Source organism: Phyllostomus discolor, chromosome 13 (assembly GCF_004126475.2).
Source record: "Phyllostomus discolor isolate MPI-MPIP mPhyDis1 chromosome 13, mPhyDis1.pri.v3, whole genome shotgun sequence".
Taxonomy (NCBI): Eukaryota; Metazoa; Chordata; class Mammalia; order Chiroptera; family Phyllostomidae; genus Phyllostomus; species Phyllostomus discolor.
Window position 1 is genome coordinate 6,795,604 of NC_040915.2, and position 18,209 is coordinate 6,813,812.

Here is an 18,209-nt window from a genome sequence, read left to right on the forward strand (position 1 = left end):
TAGTGTAACTTTAGCCAAAATAAAAGTATTTAGAGATCAAAGGTTAGCTAGGGGCACCCATCAAAAATGCCTAGCTTTTTCCATTACTAGGTAGGTATTTCACCAAGAAAAATAAAATGTTCATAGTGGCATTATTCATAGTAATCAAAATATGGAAACAACCCAAATGGTTTTCACCTGATGAATAGATAAACAAAATATGGTATGTCCATAGGTATTAGGTTTCTCTAGAGAAACAAAACCAACAGGATATGGATGGATGAGTATATATGTGTGTGTGTCTGTGTGTGTGTGTGTAAATTTATTACAGGGAATTGGCTCTGCATGATTGTGAAAGCTGAGAAATCCCAAGATCTGTAGTTGGCAAGTTGGAGACTCGAGAGAACTGATACTATAGTTCCTGTCTGATTCCGCAGGCCTGAGAACCAGGAGAGCCGAGAGGCTAAAGAAGAGCTGAGGTTTCTGTTTGAATCCAAGTGCAGGAAAAGACCACTACCCCAGCCCACAAAGTCAGTCAGGATTTACCTTTCACTCAGCGTTTTTGTTACATTCAGGTTTTCAGTCATTGGGGTGACACCCACCCCCATTAGAGAGGGCAAACTGCTTTACTCAGTCCTAGGTTCAAATGTGAATCTCATCCAGAAACACCCTTAAAGACACTCAGAATAATGTCTGACCAAATGTCTGAGCGCCCAGTGGATCAATCAAGTTGACACATAAAATTAACTATCATATAATATGATGGAATATTTTTCAGCCATAAAAGGAATGAAATACTGTTATACACTAGAACATGGACAAAACTTGAAAACTGTGCTAAGTGAAAGGAGCCAACAACAAATGACCACATATTATGATTCTGTTTATATGAAATGTACGGAATAGGCAAATCCATAGAGACAGAAAGCAGATTAGTATTGCTAGGGACTGGGGGGAAAGGGGAGGAGAGATTAGAGAGTGACTGCTGATGAGTATGGGGTTTCTTGGGGGGTGGGGATAAAATGTTCTGGAATTAGTGGTGATAGTTGTACAAGGTGAATATGCTAAAACCACTGAATTGTATACTTTAAAATGGTGAATTTTGTGTTACATGAATTATACATCTGATTTTTTTTTTAAAGTCTGTGTTATTAAAAATATACATGTCTATTTCTCCATTCCAGACCAATGAATCATGCCCCTTTGGGGCATGGGCAGAGGCATGTATGTTTTCTTGAATGACCTCAAGGGTTTTGATGTATATCCTTAACTATTATTAATCACTGAGCCAGACACTGCATAGCTTTCAGACAATCCTCTGTAAAAGCTATTTTCCCAACCAGATTTTTGGTGGATATTGGACTGCAGTCTGTTCAGTGTTATCCCAGGCTCCTAGAGGGCCGCTAATTTTTGTTTCCTTTAGGTGGCCAGCTGCAAGCATTAGCCATCATCTGAGCTGAGTGACAAGGGTTTATCTAAGAATTGAGGAGCCTAATAGTAGCTTATTTATAGGATTACACTCTACCAAATTTAGTCCATGGGGAAAAAAAAAAACATTTGGAAGTTTAATAATCTGCCTCCTTTATTTTTCAGACAAAAGGAACTAGAAGTGACCTAACTTACCAAAGGTCAAAAAAGTAGTAACCAAGGAGGACCTTGGCCCTATCTTGTGAAATTGTTAGTATAACAGAAAAACATTTCTGGTGTACTATAACTGCGTCTGATTGTCCTTCCTGCCTTTCTCTGATACTTCATGTTTTGTAGAAAATAATCAGAATTCTCATTGCTTAAAATATAAGGACAAATTTGACCCACTAGCAATTTCGAAGGCAGACTCTGTTCTGATTACTTTACATACATTAAATCATTTAATCTTCACAATAGCTCCCTATGACTGGTGTTATTTTCACCCTGTTACAGTTAAACTGAGGCTCAGAGAATTTAAACTACTTTGCCCAAAGTCATCCACTTCGAAAGTATAACACTGAGATTTGAGCCTAGGTATACCTGACTTCAAGCCTATGCTTCTTAACTAGTATGCTATATACTGTCTTTCAAAAGGAAAGTAAGAGCAACAAACTGACCTAAAAGAAATGCCTAGCTTTCTGATGACCATGATAGAAAGCAAACCAGAAACAGTATTTTGTGCCAAAAATCAATCTCAGCCAAACATGTGATAGTCCATTCAGGAGTTCTTTCATGGTGGCTACCTATCGCGAGGGCAGAACAGGGAAACAGTGTACTCACCTCCACCTACATTAAATCAGAATTACAACTAAATTATAGAGCAACCAGCATGGAGAACCACCTGTAGACTAGCTGAACAGAATGCCTAAAACTAAGGATATAAGGAAGAAGCTACCTTGAGCCTGGAAGGAGAGGCATGGAATGGTCAGGTCTCACACTCATGATGCAGTGACTAAGATTCAGGAGGGATCTCTCAGCTGCAGAGGTTCCTGCTGAAGAACGAGGAGTCCCAGCTCCACACCAGGGCACCAGTGCCAGGAAGAGGAGTCCCCATATTATCTGACTGTGAAAACCAGTGGGTATTATATCTAAGAAAGAAAATGAGCTGATAGAGACCTAGGTGCTGCAGATCTTAAAGGGCCTGAGCACAGACTTTCCCCTCACAAACTCATTCACTCTGAGCTCCAGCACAGGGGCAACGGCTTGGAAAATTCCAGGGGCATTCCAGGGACGTGGGGAGGGACTAAATTAACTAGCTTCAGGATGAAGGCCAGAGGCTCAAGGGCAGGGGCAGCTCTCTTCAGGGACTGAAGATGCCATGGTTCCTTTATTGAGCCCTCTTCCCAGGCAGCCGGCGGCAGGCAAGCAGGCAGACACAAATCCAAGCTCTCCATTAACCTGGCTAACACTCTTGGCCCCACCCGTCTTGCAGAGCCTGCCCAAACCTCTTTCAGTGGCTTTTCCACACAAGTGGTCTGCCTCGGCTCATGCTGCAAAATTTCCTAAAGTCTCAAAGATCCACAAACAACCAGGGGGCAGCTGGCCTTGGTGTGCCCTGTACCTCTCACTGAGCAGCCCCATGTTAGGCACTAGCAGCAGCTGGCCTCAGTTCACCATGTACCCACTTCCAACCATATCAATTTAGTCCCCTTTAACTGCTTATAATGATGCATTAATAGATAAGTATGTATATTATTTCCAGGAAAACTGGTGGCATTTGGGGGGGAAACCCTCGAAATAGTGGTTTATAGATGGTCAGGGTTGGATGTGAACACTAAGCATGTGAGAAAGGTCCCACCATGCTTCTCTCCCAGCTGGTGACTTGGTGCTGTTACTGCTGGCAACGAGGTTTTGCCAAAGGTCTGCCTCTCCCTCCCACTTCCCACATGACTAAGTTTATTTCAGCTGCAAGGCTTCCTGGAGGGTCCTAGCTTTTTTTGAGAAGTCTTGACTTTGAACTTGTGATGTTTTCTATATTCAGTCTTTTATGATCCAAACCAACATTATTTCTGCAGGAAATTTTTTTCTTGAATTTCAAAGAATCAAATTACAATCTTGTGCTTAATGTTTGTCTCTTGGTAACATGGTCCATTGTAGTCACTGGGAAACCTGCTGAAATAATTGTGTTGCTGCTGCTGCTGCGTGATTAACTCTCTTTTAAGAACAAAACTACTCAATAAGAACAGCCAACTTTTTAAACTTTCAGTTCAGTTCATTTGCCAGGGAAATAACTTCAAATAGATAGACATTTAGTATTTTTTGGCACTTCTTACTGACTTGTGTGATTGTTAGCTTGAAGGTAAAGTTCTTATTTGACATGCTTAATATCTACTAGTATTGGCACATGGTAGGAGATAAATACAACTAGGCAAAAAAATTGGGGGGAGACTGATAGTAGTATTACTGTCTGGTGGTCTTTTAGATGTTATTGTGGGGTTCCTATGCAAGATGACCCAATGAGGTATAAGATATTTAAATATATAGTTGTAGTTTTTATTTCATCGTGTGAATTTCTGTTTTGTGTGCCCTGTGTCATCCAGGTTAGTCTAGGCTGGAGGTGCCTTCTCGCTGGCTGAGGCTCCCTCTGTTGGTTTCACATGATTCTCAGCAAGGCAGAAGTAGCAGTGCCTGTCAGCAGTTGCTTGTTATGAGCCACATGTTGGTCACTTGGTCGTCTTTATTAACTGATTTAATATTTACATTTAGATACAAGAAAGATGGCTGCAGGATAACCTTACGTTAAGAAAAAGAAATGAAGAACTAAAAGAAGTTGAAGAAGAAAGAAAACGACATTTGAAGGAAATGGGTCAAATGCAGGTTTTACAGATGAGAAAGTATGTTTTTAAAAATAGTCTTTAAAACATCTGTTACTAATTGTGAAGAATATTCAATACATGTTTTTAAAAAATGATTTAAGCCTTTAGCCTCAATGTCCCTTGAGACTTACAGGAAGGTGAATGGAGTTTTTATACTAATATATTTCATGGTCTTGTGAATTAAATTAGTGAACAAGTGATAGAGAATTTGTAGTTCTGCTGCAGTGATGGGCCGGATTACAAATGCCATGTCCCCAGATTTCTGCTAGCCTGCTTCATGACATAATGGTCCCAAGCAAAAGGAGCATATAGCCTGTGGACCCTGCCTGGGTCAGAGCGTATGTAGTCTGCAGTATTGCCAAAGTGATTTGACATTGGAGACCCATTATATATGGTCCCAGTTGTAATTATGTGACAACCAGCCAGGGTTTTTTGTTTTTAAGATTACCCTGATTCTTCTTTCATCTGGTTTTATTGGTATTTACTATAGGTTCTACCTTCCTGGTGCAGCAGAAAATATTTTATTCCTGTGTTGTCTGCCTTAGAGTTAGTTGCCTTAAGAATTCTGTAAAAACCCAGTTGACGCTAATGTGCTTGACTGGTATAAAAGGTTGTGCTCACCAAATAGATTTTTTAACTACCTCAGTTGATTTAGTACAGGTCTCTCATTTATTTAGCCATTGTGTGTAGATTTTTCATTTGTTTTTCTGACTTTGCACAGAAATCTGAATCAAAGAATACTTTAAGTTTTTCTAAAGGATATAGTAAGTTGAAATTTTGATTTAATTTATTATATTGCAAGTAGTTAATTAACCTCTTGTTTAAGATCTCTTTCATATAATGAGGAAATCAGACTTTCTAACTGGAATTGCTCTTCATATTTAGCCGCTTCATTTTTTTATACATTATGACACTGAGACCCAGAAAAAAATGACAGGAAATACTGATGAAAGCCAGGAATGTGACCTAGGTATCCTAGCTTCCAAGCCTCAGCTGTTATAATGTTAGTGTTCTTGGTGGCAAGTTGGGAAAAGTAAAGTTTTTAGAAGAAACTTTATTCTTTATTTATTTTTAGAAAAGGGGGAAGGGAGGAAGAAAGAGAAGGAGAGAAACATTAATGTGAGAAAGAAACTTTGATTGGTTGCCTCTCACATGTGCCTCAACCAGGAACTGAACCTACAGCCCAGGCGTGCACCCTGACCAGGGTCAAAGCGGTGACCTTTCACTTGGTGGAACAATGCCCAACCAGCCGAGCCACATTAGTCAGGTTTAGAAGAAACTTGTAAATGAAACAATTTATTCTTTGCTACTGAAGACCAAAACCATGTATTTTTATAATTCCTAATTTTTATAATTCCTGGTATATAACAGTGATTTTTATATCCATTCAGACTATTAAGTACAACCGATCTTTTTCAAACCTTTCTTCAACCAGAACACAACAGAAATGTCAACAAAAAGGGCAGTCAGGCCAGTTCTTTTTTTTTTTTTTTTTTTTTTTAAAGATTTTGTTTATTTTCAGAGAAGGAAGGGAAGGAGAAAGAGAGAGAGAAACATCGATGTGCGGTTGCTGGGGGCCGTGGCCTGCAACCCAGGCATGTGCCCTGACTGGGAATCGAACCTGCGACACTTTGGTTCGCAGCCCGCACTCAATCCACTGAGCTACGCCAGCCAGGGCAGTCAGGCCAGTTCTACATGGATGTTCATAAACTTGACAACAGTGCCTGGCATACAAAAGGGTGCTTAATAAGTTATTGTTAAATAAATGAAGATTTTTCAAGGCGCACATTAAAATCTACATTGTCTACTAAGTTATCAGAAAAGTTTGGGTATCTTATTTTTGGGGGTCAGTGTTATGCTTTTTTAATGTGTGAGAATTTTTTTTCATGGGGAGCATAAACTTTTAGTAGTTATTACTATAGAAATTAGTAGTTTAACTTAGATAAAACTATATTTGTCTTTGACATCATAAATAAAATGATGACACCTATTATTTAATAACTCCTCAGTGTTGGTAATTATACACTCTCAGTTTTCAGTCAGAAGTGTTTGAGTTTCTAATATTAATCACCAAGAGCTCTTTAGTGTCTGAAACCTAGAACTTTCCTCACTGCTCACATTGTATGAGAGTTCTTTATTCAGCACACGAAAATTGACTGTTTAGAAACCTGGATGCTTCGGAGATCTGGAAGGAAGACTTTTCTCTCATGCTGAAACCTTAAGTAAAAAGCAAGGAGAGACTCTGTTACCATATGCTGATTGCTAACAGAATGATAAATGATACCTGTCTCCCTGAAGAGACCTGGCTTGTCTACTTCAGGCTGCTAAAAGCTAAAAATGGTCCTCATTTGTCATTTTTCCCATTTACAGTGAACATCAGAACTTGGAAGAAAAAATAGATACTATAAAAAGAAATCACAGTTTGGCAATAGGGCGACAGAAAGGTTATGAGGACGAAATTATCCACTTTAAGAAAGAACTTCAAAAACCTCAATTTCGAGATGCTGAGGAAAAGTATAGAGAAATGATGATAGTTATGAGAACAACGGAGCTTGTCAACAAGGATCTGGATATTTATTACAAGACCCTTGACCAGTAAGTATTGGACGGGGAATTTGGTTCCATTGCAGTGAATATCAACTAGCATATTTTATTCATATTTTCCTCCTTTTTTATTTTTTAATTGTGTATCATACACACCAAAGAATGGAAGAATACAGGCATGCATGTGTACACACACATGCTGAAGTCGTGTAGGTCAGTAATAACACATGTTGATATTAAGGCATAGTCATGACACCACCCCCTCACCCAGCCCCCAATCCAAGAACTTGGCCATTGTCACTGCCTGGCATCCACCGAAATGCTCCTCCTCGTCTCTGCCTTCTGTCATCTCCACTCCCCAGAACCACTGGCACAGATTTTTGCCTTCTGTGCTTGGAAACAAAAAATAATTTTATTGTATGTATGGTTCTTTTTGAGCTTTTAAAAAAATATATTCTGTGTACTCTTCTAGAATTTGTTTTAAAATTTTGTTTTGTTGTTTATGTTGCTTATAGCTATAGTTCATTCATCTTCACTGATACACAGAATTCTGTGTGGGAATATGCCACTGTGTAGCCACTCCTGCAGACGGACATGCGGGTGTTTCCGGGCCTTTGCTAATAGAACCCTTGCTGCTAGGAACACTCTTGCTATGTCTTCTGGAGCAAAGGTGGGAGAGATTCCCTGGAGTCTGTGTAGGGGTAAAATTTCTGGGTTTCAGGGAATGCTCAGTTTTATAAAATAATGTTAAATTTTCTGCCACAGTATTTTTACTAATTGGCACCATTAGCAGAATATAAAGATTTTTTTTGAGACATCCTCTGACACTGATTTTGTCTATTTCTTAATTTTTGCCAAAAATAGTGAATTGTTATGGTCTTCATCTTCAGCCCCCTGATTTCTAATGTTGCTGACCACCCTTTTCATGTTTGACCGTTTCCTTTCTTCTTTCAATGTTCATGTCTTTCACCTGTATTTCATGTATTATCAGATATCTTATTGATATGCAGGTGCTGTATCTCTTCTGCATTGTAATTCCTTTTCAGATATATGTATTATAAATATTTCTCAAGCTTTTTATGTTTATCTTTTCACTTTCTTATAGTGTCTTCTAATGGACAGAGTAGATTTTAAGGTCGTTGGATTTACCAGTCTTTTCTTTCTTGGTTAGCTCTTTTTGTGTCTTGATTAAGAAATCCTTCTCTACTCCTATGTTTTCTCCTCCACATTTTAAAGTTTTGCATTTCACATTTAAGTACATTGAAGTGTTTAGTCCTAAGTTGAATTTTATGTACAGTGTGAGGTAGGACTCCCACTTCATTCTTCCTCGTACAGCTAACCAGTCGTCCTGGCTGTTTGCTGAGGAGTCAACCCTTTTCTCACTGATCAGCAGTGTTGCTCATGTCGCATGTCAGAATCCCACATGCGCAAGTCAGTCTGGGTTTTCCGTTCTGTTTCATTGGTCACAGCGTCTGTCTCTGTGTCATTGCCTTGCATACTGCACCTGTATAATGTGTTCAGTGTATAACAGAAATCTGTTCTTTTAACTAGTGAATGTAGTCCTTCCAGTTCATGGCGATTAATTATATAAAAGAGTTGTATTTATTTCTGCCTTTTCCCCTGCCTTCTTGTCTTCTGTGGAGTTTTTCTTTATTCCTCCTTTTTCCCTTCTTTGGGTTGTAAAGGATATACTCACTTCAGTTAATTTGGTGTTTACCTTTAAATTTTTAATATGCATATTTTAAAACAAATACATTGTTTCTCAAAGTGGTCCTGGAGCAGCATTATTTGTATCATCTTGGAACTTATTACTGTGTGGATATTAACAAATATAGTTTGACTTTTGTGGTCCCCCTGAGGAGTGGGATGTGAAGATGTAGAGAAAAAGGAACCCTCGTGCACTGTTGGTGGGATTGCAAACTGGTGCAGCCATTGTGGAGGTTCCTCAGAAAAATTAAAAATAGAACTGCTGTATGACCCAGCAGTCCTGCTTCTGGATATTTATCCGAAGAAATCCAAAACACTAATTCGAAAAGATATATGCACCCCATGTGCATTGCACCATTATTTACAATAGCCAAGATACAGATGCCACCTAGGTGTCCATCAATGAATGAATGGATAAAGAGGACATGGCACATGACTGCAATGGAATGTTAGCCATAAAAAAGAAGGAAAACTTGCCATTTGCAACAGCATGGATAGACCTTGAGTGTGTTATCCTAAGTGAAATAAGTCAAAGAAAGATAAATACTATATGATTTTACTTATATGTGGAATCTAAAGAAAAACAGAACAAGAACAAATGTGTAAAGACAGAACAAACAGAGTTGTTAGATTAGAGGGGTTGGGGCAGGTGGGTAAAAAAGGCGAAGGGGATTAAGCATGTAGTGACCAGTTGAACTAGTGACCAGCAGTACATTAAAAATGGTTAAAAGACACAGATGTTTCCAAGAGGAAACAAAACAAACATGAGATGATGTTCAGCAGCATTAGACACTGGGGGCTGCAAATGACAGATAAGAAACTGCCAGATAAGAAACTGTGAAAGTAATTGTGGGGAATATAAATCATAAGGTAGGTGTCTAATCATTATGTTGTGTACCTGAAACAATATAATATTGTATGTCAACTATAAAGTAATTTTTTTAAAAATCAGAAATTCACTGAAATTTAAGAAAAAAAAAGTGACCAGACCTTTGACTTTGACAAAATGGAGGTTGTTAATGACTTTGAGGAGCAATCTCAGTGGCTTGGTTAGAACTGAAGCCTTGAAGTTGGACGAGGAAAGGAGAGGTAAAAGAAATGGAGATGGTTAGTACAGATAATTCTTACAAAAGTTCTGTGAAGGGGAGCTGAAATATGGGGTGATGGCTTGAGGGGCCCAGTTAGGGAAACAGGGTTTAAATTTTACTTGCACATGTTCTGCTATAAGGCAGCTCCTCTTACCGACTTGCAGACCTGGCCTCATGTGCACTGACTGAATAGAGAACTGCACCTGGGAGCCCTCCAGCTGTCCCTGCAGACCCTGAGAGCCAGTGACAGCCAGGAGAGGAGGACCGTCCTCCATCAGGCACACGTTCTTTCTGAAATCCCTGTTCTGCCCTCTCTTGTCAGGCTCTGGGAAGAAAGATGCCATACCTGGTCCCTCCTGCAAACTGCTAACAGTCCAACAGGGGAGGCCATGGTGTGTGCCCCGTCCCATAGTCTGTGTTTGACCTGGACCTTGAATAATGAAGGATTGCCCTTTCTGTAGGGAAAAGTGCCTCAGTTACAGAGGGATCACACTGAGCCAGCCAGGTAAGGGCAAGAGTGGGGTGTGCAGGGTGCTTTCCAGTGGTTCAGGCTCACTGAAGGAACCAAACCCAGCTACACACTGGGGTCTGTTATCTGGTAATCAGGTGGATTCTGCTAAATGAGAAGGAAAGAAGTGTCACAGATTTCCCCAAAATTGAGTCTGTGAGCTTGTGCTTGCAAACAGTGGCCTTCTTAAGGGGGTTATACTGTGAGCCTTAAATTTGCCTTCTCACCTAGAAGAAAGTGAGGTCCAAAATTTCCCTCATTGTTTCACCTCTTAGAATGAAGCATGCAGTCAGTGTAATTGTTGCATTTAGCTGTCTATTTAAGGTAACACAGGAAGTTAGCAATGCATTTTCAAGAAGAGCTGATTACCATCTGTAATTAGTAATCATCTAAAAACATCACTGATTGTAAGCGTTGCCAATGGTCAGAGAACACTGGCTGAGAAAGGAAAATACTCATCATTTAGAATATAATATTCCTTGCCCCTTAATAGAATACATCAATTAAAGTTAAATGATTTTAGAATATGTCAAAATACATTGTTCTACCCTATGTCAATCTTCCACTGTCATTCTTCCCCAAACATGGAATGATGCATATTAAGCCACACCTGCTGAGACTCAGTGGAAATGTGTAACTTGCACAGTTTTGCATTCAGGCAGCCAACTCTCAGTGAATCTGTTCAGAGCCTGGCTCCTTAACTCATGGAGAGCTCAGCCAGAGCTCACTTCTCACAGCTACCACTCTTGTCTTCACCTCGGATGCAGTAGTTTCACAGCCCGGGCCCTGCAGCATCAAGCTGGTAGATTACAAAACCAAAAGACAGCCAGACTTTTCACACTCACTGCAGTTTTTGCAGTCAAATGTTTATCTTGCAGCAGTGGTTGAACCATTGCCTGAATTTTAAAATCTGTTTTTTGGGGAGTCTGGCTAAAGGGAATTCGTTTAAGAATTTAATTTAATAGTGTTAAGGGTTTTCTCTAGAAAAGGAGGTAATTTTTCTTTCAAATGTGTAACTTGAGTTTGGCAAATTCGGGATTTTGAGTTTTGCTAGGTAACAAAAAATCATTAGTTGGGAACATGAAACCCAGTAAAACATGATACTCATGACACCATTTCCTTTATGCATGAGGGCTGCTGCTGACCTAAATGTTGGGAAACAGGAAGTTCTCACGGTGGTATCAGGGCAATAGGGAGGAGTATCCAATGTGATAATGAGTAACAATGGTCATAGCTAATTTTTTAGCAACCTATAGATCTCAAAGTTTGGTGCAATTTTAAGTTTTTTTGAATCTTCACCTGAGGATATGTCCATTGATTTTACAGAGAGGGAGAGGAGTGGGAAATATCACTGTGAGAGAAACATTAATTTGTTGCCTCCTGCATGCACCCCGACCAGAGATCGAACACAGCTTTTCGGTGTATAGGACAACACCCCAATAACTGAGCTACCTGGCCAGGGCGGTGCAGTTTCACATGCAAGGAGGAGGATAATGTTTTTGGAAAACATTTTTTGTTAAGTATAATCTTTTCTGCTTTTTTCTAATTTGGTTAATTTTCATTAACTTAATAGTTTTTTTTCATGCTTCTGAACTAAGTAATATTTTTTATTAGTAAGGTATGCTTGTATTTGCCCCCCTCCCCGCCTTTTTTTTTAACATATAATCTTTATTATATGCCCTGGCTGGTGTGGTTCAGTGGATTGAGTGCCAGCCTGAGAACCAAAGAGTCACCAGTTCAATTCCCAGTCAGGGCACATGCCTGGGTTGCGGGCCAGGTCCCCAGTAAGTGTGTGAGAGGCAACTGCTCAGTGTATCTCTCACACATCAATGTTTCTCTCCCTTTCTTTCTCCCTTCCTTCCCCTCTCTCTAAAGATAAATAAAATACAAAATCTTTTGAAAGTAATAGATAATCTTTATTATATTTTTTCCATTACCATCTACTCTGGCCCTTTTAATCAATATTTTATCCAGTAAAGTAGCTTGAGATGGGAAATCCAGTTCAAGATTTACCATTTTATGTGCATTTCTGATTTTGAGCATTACGTTAAATTTTGCAAAGTGGTAACTAAAGTCCTGGAGATGGCTTAAATAATGAAAGAAGGAGGACCTGGAAAGGTCTTTTGCTGCCAAATGACGTTTTGGTCTGTTTTGATGCTGTTTTTCCAACCCTTCAGATACCTGCTCTCTAGTGACTGCATTTCAGGCGTTCAGTTCTCTGCTGATGGCTAAGTCCTGAAGCGATTTAAAAAGTTGCCTCAGAACAGCAGCAAAAACCCCGAACAGTAGTTCCTGGGGAGGCCTAATATGCTTCACTTGTGACATCAAACTAGAGCATAAGGACACTTAGGAAGAAGAGAATTCAGAAGCTTTTCATTAAGCATCCCATTGTGGGAGGCTGTTGGAAGATCACCTCACTGCTGGGGCAGTAGCCATGGGGCAAAGAGGCGCTGAAGGGCCGTGCAGGCAGACTGCCGTGTAAAGGGGGAGGGCTGTGTAAGGGGGGCATGGATAGCAGCTGCTGCACAGGGTACACTGGCCCACACCTCTCGATTTCTCTTTCTCTCTCAGTAGACTGTTTTTAGAGCCGTTTTAGGTTCACAGCAAAATTGAACAGAAAGTAGAAATTTCCCATATACCTGCCCTAACCCAGTAACCATAGGCTCCCCCATATCAACATCCTTTACCAGAGTGGTCCATTTGGTGGGCCTCCACTAACACGTCATAATCACCCAAAGTCCCTAGTTTACATGAGGGCTGGTGGTGTTCATCGTATGGGTTTGGACATGGTGCAATGACACGCATCTCCCATTACAGCATACAGAGTTGTTTTGCTGGCATGTGTCTTTTTGTCTTTCTGGCCTTGTGGTGTTCTTGTTCACATAGGAAATCAGTGGGCCCTTGTCATTTGTGAGGATGACATTCTGAGTCTTTCATGGATCACCAATACTACTAAAGCCTCAGTAAATGCCACAGACTAAGTGAAATTTTTAAGGAAATCTTTCAGTTAAGTATAAGACCAAATAAATTACAGATCACTCTATTGTTAGCTCTTAGACCTTTTCACTTTCTCCTGGGAACCAGTTTTCACAAAACATAGCACTTCACATGAGCTAGTGTGTGCATTTAACTGAGTGACATGCCCACTCCAGAGGAGGGGCCGATGCAACTAACCTGACAACCACTTAACCTACAACAGTTTCCAGCCCATGAAATTCCTGTCTTTGCTTCAGCAGAGTGATTGTTTACTAGAGGGCATAGGCCTTCAAGGTCATTCTTCATTAACACCCTGTAAAGTCCAGGTGCTGAAAGGTCTGAAGTTCACGTTTGGGCCTGTTTGTCAATCCACAATCTGTTCTGCCAGGGTTTCTGCCCCACACTGCTCCAGGGCTGCTTCCCTTCCTTGGCCCTCAGGCAGGCCTCCTTGCTCTGACCTGTGTTACTGTGGAAGTTTCCCCCACCTCTCCATCCCTCCTGCCCCTGTTAGCATACACTGCTTCCGCCAGGTTAGTGTTCCTAAAGGTGGTGGTCACTGTTCTCTGCCACCTTAAGGACTGACTTCCATACCTGGTCTTCCCCATTTTTCTCTCAATATTTGCTACATTCTAAGCAAACTGAACATTTTGTTCCCTTAAGACAACTCACATTTTCCCATGCGCACTGTCCTCCTTGGAAATGCTACCTTAATGAAACCCTTCCCCAGCAGGTGTAGTTTTTCTTCCTGTGTGCTCTGTAACACTTTGTACAACTTAGCCCCTTCACCCGTTCAGCCTTGTGTCGCAGATGTTCACGGCTCCCTCTGCTCGTCCCACTGCTGCACACGTCACAGAACACATTCACGTGGGACTCCGTTTCCATGACGGCATCTAACATTTATTCAGCACTGAGGTGCTAGCACATTGGTGGCATTTTCATCTCACTCACGGTGCTTTTGCACGTATGCATACACAAATACATGTTTTTTGATTTTATGTGAACAGTATCACACTGTAGGTATTTTTCTGTTAGCTTTTTCTTTCACTTAATGTGATGGAAATCTTTTATGTTCATTATATGCAAGTACCTCATTTTTAATGGCTGCATAATCCATAAAATGGATGTTACCTATTTTATTTAACCACCAATGGATATATTAGGAAGTTTTTAAATGTTTGCTGCTACAGATAGTGCTACAATGTATGTATGTCTTTGCACACTTGTGCAGACACACTAGAAAGATAATTTCTTAGAAATGGAGTTAATGGGTCAGAGGGTATGCACACTCACGAAATTTGTGTCCACCAGTAGTGTGTGAAAAGACCTGTTTCTGATTTTCGTGTCATCACCCTTTCTCATTTGTGCTCTCTGTGGCACACAGAACAGCGCTTACTGTAATTAACATCTCCCTGTTTACTAGTGAGGGTAAATGTTTTTACATACATCAGCTATCTCTCTCTCTCCTCCAAAAATTGCCTATTTACATCTCTTTGGCACTTTTTCTATTAGGTTGTCTTTTACTCGGCGATTTGCTCACTTTTTAAATGCATATTCTGGGTATCTATCCTTCTCACATACGCTGCAGGCAGGCATCCCCAGTTTGTCCTTGCCCTCTGACTTTCTTTGTGGTGGTGTTTGTGACTATGGTTTTCAGGTAGGCAGATCTTTAGTCTTAATTTTTAGCTTCTTGATTAGAAGGGCCTCCCTAATCCTAACATTATAAAAATATTTTCTTCTGATAGTTTTATTTAACTTTTATTTTTTTAATTCATTTGGATTTTATTTGAGGTTTGATAAAGGAGGGTGATATAAGTTTACATTTTTTTTCTTTCCACTATTAAAACCTTTCCTATTGATTTAAAGTGTCATTTATAAACTGAAGTTCACTGTGTATTTGGTTTTATTTTAGTTTTATTCCTGCCCCAGTATTGTGATTTTATTCTTTTGCATTATTCTTTTGATTTATGAATGTTAGAGTCACCTCATGGATTTCATTTAAAAAATATTTTTAATCTCATTGGGAGTTTTGCTGGGATTGCGTTTACTTTGTGGGTGACTGAGGAGAGTGGACATCTTTACTGTATGGACTCTCCCATTCTGGACCCTCTAGTATGTCTGTCTGCTTTAATCCATTCTTTTGTCCTACTGTAAAGTTTTATGCCCTTTCCCTTTAAATCCTGTGCCTTTTGTTCGATTTCTCCCGAGGTATTTCATGGTTTTATTTCCACTGTGAATAAGATCCTTTTTTCTATTGTTTCTTATTAGATTTTGCTACTGGATAATAAAACTACTAATTTCTATATGTTTACTTTATTTCTGACTAACTTATTAGTCTCAATAGTTTTTCAGTTGATTTCTTAGATTTTCTAAGCGCACAATTGTATCACCCACAGAAACAGTGACATGTTTCCTCCCGCCCCCCCCCCCCATTTCTTCTTCTTCTTAATTGTCTTCCTGAATTACTAGGGGTCTCTAGGATACTATTTTAGGGTAGCCATAATAGAAGGCACCTTTCTCGTGTTCTTATTTTTAGGAGGAACACTTCTGTATATTTTAACATTAATTGGATGCTGCTGTGTATGTATGATAGAGTCATTTTGTCAAATTAAAGTTTTTTTGGCCTGGCTGGTGTAGCTTGGTGGATTGAGCGCAGGCTGTGAACCAAAGGGTCATGGGTTCAATTCCCAGTCAGGGCACATGCCTGAGTTGTGGGCCATTCCCTAGTGGGGGCCACATGAGAAGCAACCACACATTGATGTTTCTCTCCCTCTCTTTCTCCTTCCCTTCCCTTATTCCCTTCCCTTCTCCTATTCTCTTTGAAAATAAGTAAATAGAATCTTAAAAAAAGAAATTTCTTCTATTTTTCACTGAGGATTTTTATCAAAACTCAGTGTCCTAACAAGTACTATTTTGACATCTACTGAGACAATTTTTTCTTTTAATCCATTAATGCAATGTATCATCTTAAATCTTTTTTTCTATTATACTATTCTTGCCTTCTTGGGATAAACACTACTCGGTCATGATATATTCTTTTCAATACTCTCACTACTAAATTTGATCTTACTCAGGATGCTTGTATTTATAGTCATAAGCAAAATAGACTCATCCTTTTTTTCCCTTACTACTTGTCTTTTTGCTATGTAATATGTTACATACTTGAGAGTTACATGTAATGGTGTACCTCGAAGATTTGATAACATTTACTCATAAAACTGAGATTGGTGGCCTTAAAGATGGCTTTTTGACTGCCTTTTAAATTTTTAATTGTCCTATTCAAGGGCTGTTAATACTCTACCCACTTTTCTCTGATGTTGAGCAAGTTACTAACTTCATCACATCTCAGTTTTCCTAATGGGAAAATGGGGATAACCAAACCTGACTCTCCAGTATTGTTGTAAGGATTAAATGAGATAATATGATTGTTTAAGCATAATTTTTCCTCTCGTAAGGTAATGCTCATCAGTAGTAACCGCTGTTGTTATTATTCCCTCAAGTGGATTACTGCATAGTAGTTGCCTTACTCATCCCTAGCTCTTGCACAGTGGAGTTGTAAACTCCAGACTAGACAAAAGATACAGTCCAGGTAGCATCAACTCTGTCTGACACCCCTCTCGGTGAGTCTGGGTTTTTCACGGATCCAGAGCTTTTACCTTCAGTGCTGTCTGTCAGTACACCTGCCTGTGGGCCAGGACGGACCACCTTGTCGTCCAGGGAGCCATGGCAGAGGCCGTTCGCAGCTTGGACACCTGCCTCACCTGGAGCTCGCTCTCCACATTGCAAATGCTTATTTCTGTTACTTATGGGAGATTGTTTGTTTTGTTTTGTTTGTATTTTTATTAGGGTTCTCTAGAGGGGGGAAACATATACACATATGTTACAGAAATTGGTTTATTGGATTATGAAGGCTGAGAAGGCCAATGATCTACTATCTGCAAGCTGAAGAATAAGGAAACTTGGTGGTATAATTTATTCCAAGTCCAAAAGGGAGCCAATGGTATAAGTCCCACTCTGAGTTGGCATTTATGGGAGATTTTTAACTTATACAGAAGGATGACTTTTGTAAAAAGGAAAATTCAGGATCCAAGAACATTCTCTGAGGTTGTTTGTTTGTTGGTTTTTTAGCAAATATTTAGAAGTTTTGTCTGCATCCTTTGAAAGGAGTATCATATGTTAGGCTAAGACAGATGGATAAAGTAGAAAATGGAGACTTGTATTCTCATCGACAAGCAGCATATGGTTTTTTTCCAGTCCACTACTTCAAAATCCTTCATCTGATATTCAAAATGTATTTATGTTGAGTCATTTCTTTCTCTTTGCTGGTGAACCAGAAGATCATGAAATGATTATGCAGAGGCAGAAGCATTACATTCAGTTTCTTTTTTTGTATATATCAGATAAGAGGCTTGCAAATGGCAGTCAGGCCGCCTCACATCCTCTGTGTGGCCATGGCGCCGCTGCGGGCCTGCTTGTCACCCGCGCAGCGCTTGTCAGTTCACCAGCCTGCTTCCAAAGAACCGAGGACTTTGTGATGACAGGAGGCAGTACTAAGAACAGTGTTAGGTTCTGAAAGGCTACTTTTGTTTTTACAGACATTTCTTTCCTTCTTGTTAGTGTTTAGAAACTGCTCTTTTTTCTAAAGAGTGTTACGAGGGGGGAGAAGAGGTGTACATATTTAGAATTAGGATTTCTGAATCTTCAGCTAGGAAGGGAAAATAAAAAGTTCTGAAGTTCAGCTCAGCTTAAGCCTCTGAATCACTCTTTCTGCCCCAAAGCTTCTAGTAGAGAGAAAGCTCACAGAGCTGAGGAGTGAAAGCAGCCTGAGAGGCTGACTGTCGGTAGCCCTAGATAGTAACAGAAGGGGAACAGCAGGCATTCCAAGGGTCCGCCTATTTCCCCAGAGAGCAAGGGGCCCTGCACACCTCCCATCCCTCTTTAGTTCCCTCTCCTCCATTCCACATGCTCCCTGTAACCCCGGGGGCAACTGTGGAAACAGTCCTACCTAAGAAAAGTCTGCTAAAGACTGTTTTCTGACATCTTCACAGTATTTATGTATTTGGGAGTGTTTGTTATCTCATAAAAAGTAAGCATGGAGTAGGGACCCTGGAGCTCTGGAAAGGTGAC

At 40.0% G+C, this 18,209-nt stretch overlaps 1 protein-coding gene across 1 annotated transcript in view; it reads left to right on the forward strand.

Moving 5' to 3' along the window:
- Positions 1 to 18,209, forward strand: part of RAD50 (RAD50 double strand break repair protein) — a 76,969-nt gene that overhangs the window by 53,577 nt on the left and 5,183 nt on the right. The window contains exons 20-21 of the mRNA XM_028527377.2: positions 4,153 to 4,280; positions 6,633 to 6,857. Of these exons, the coding sequence (XP_028383178.1) occupies positions 4,153 to 4,280; positions 6,633 to 6,857 (353 nt within the window). The remainder of the gene's footprint in view (positions 1 to 4,152; positions 4,281 to 6,632; positions 6,858 to 18,209) is intronic.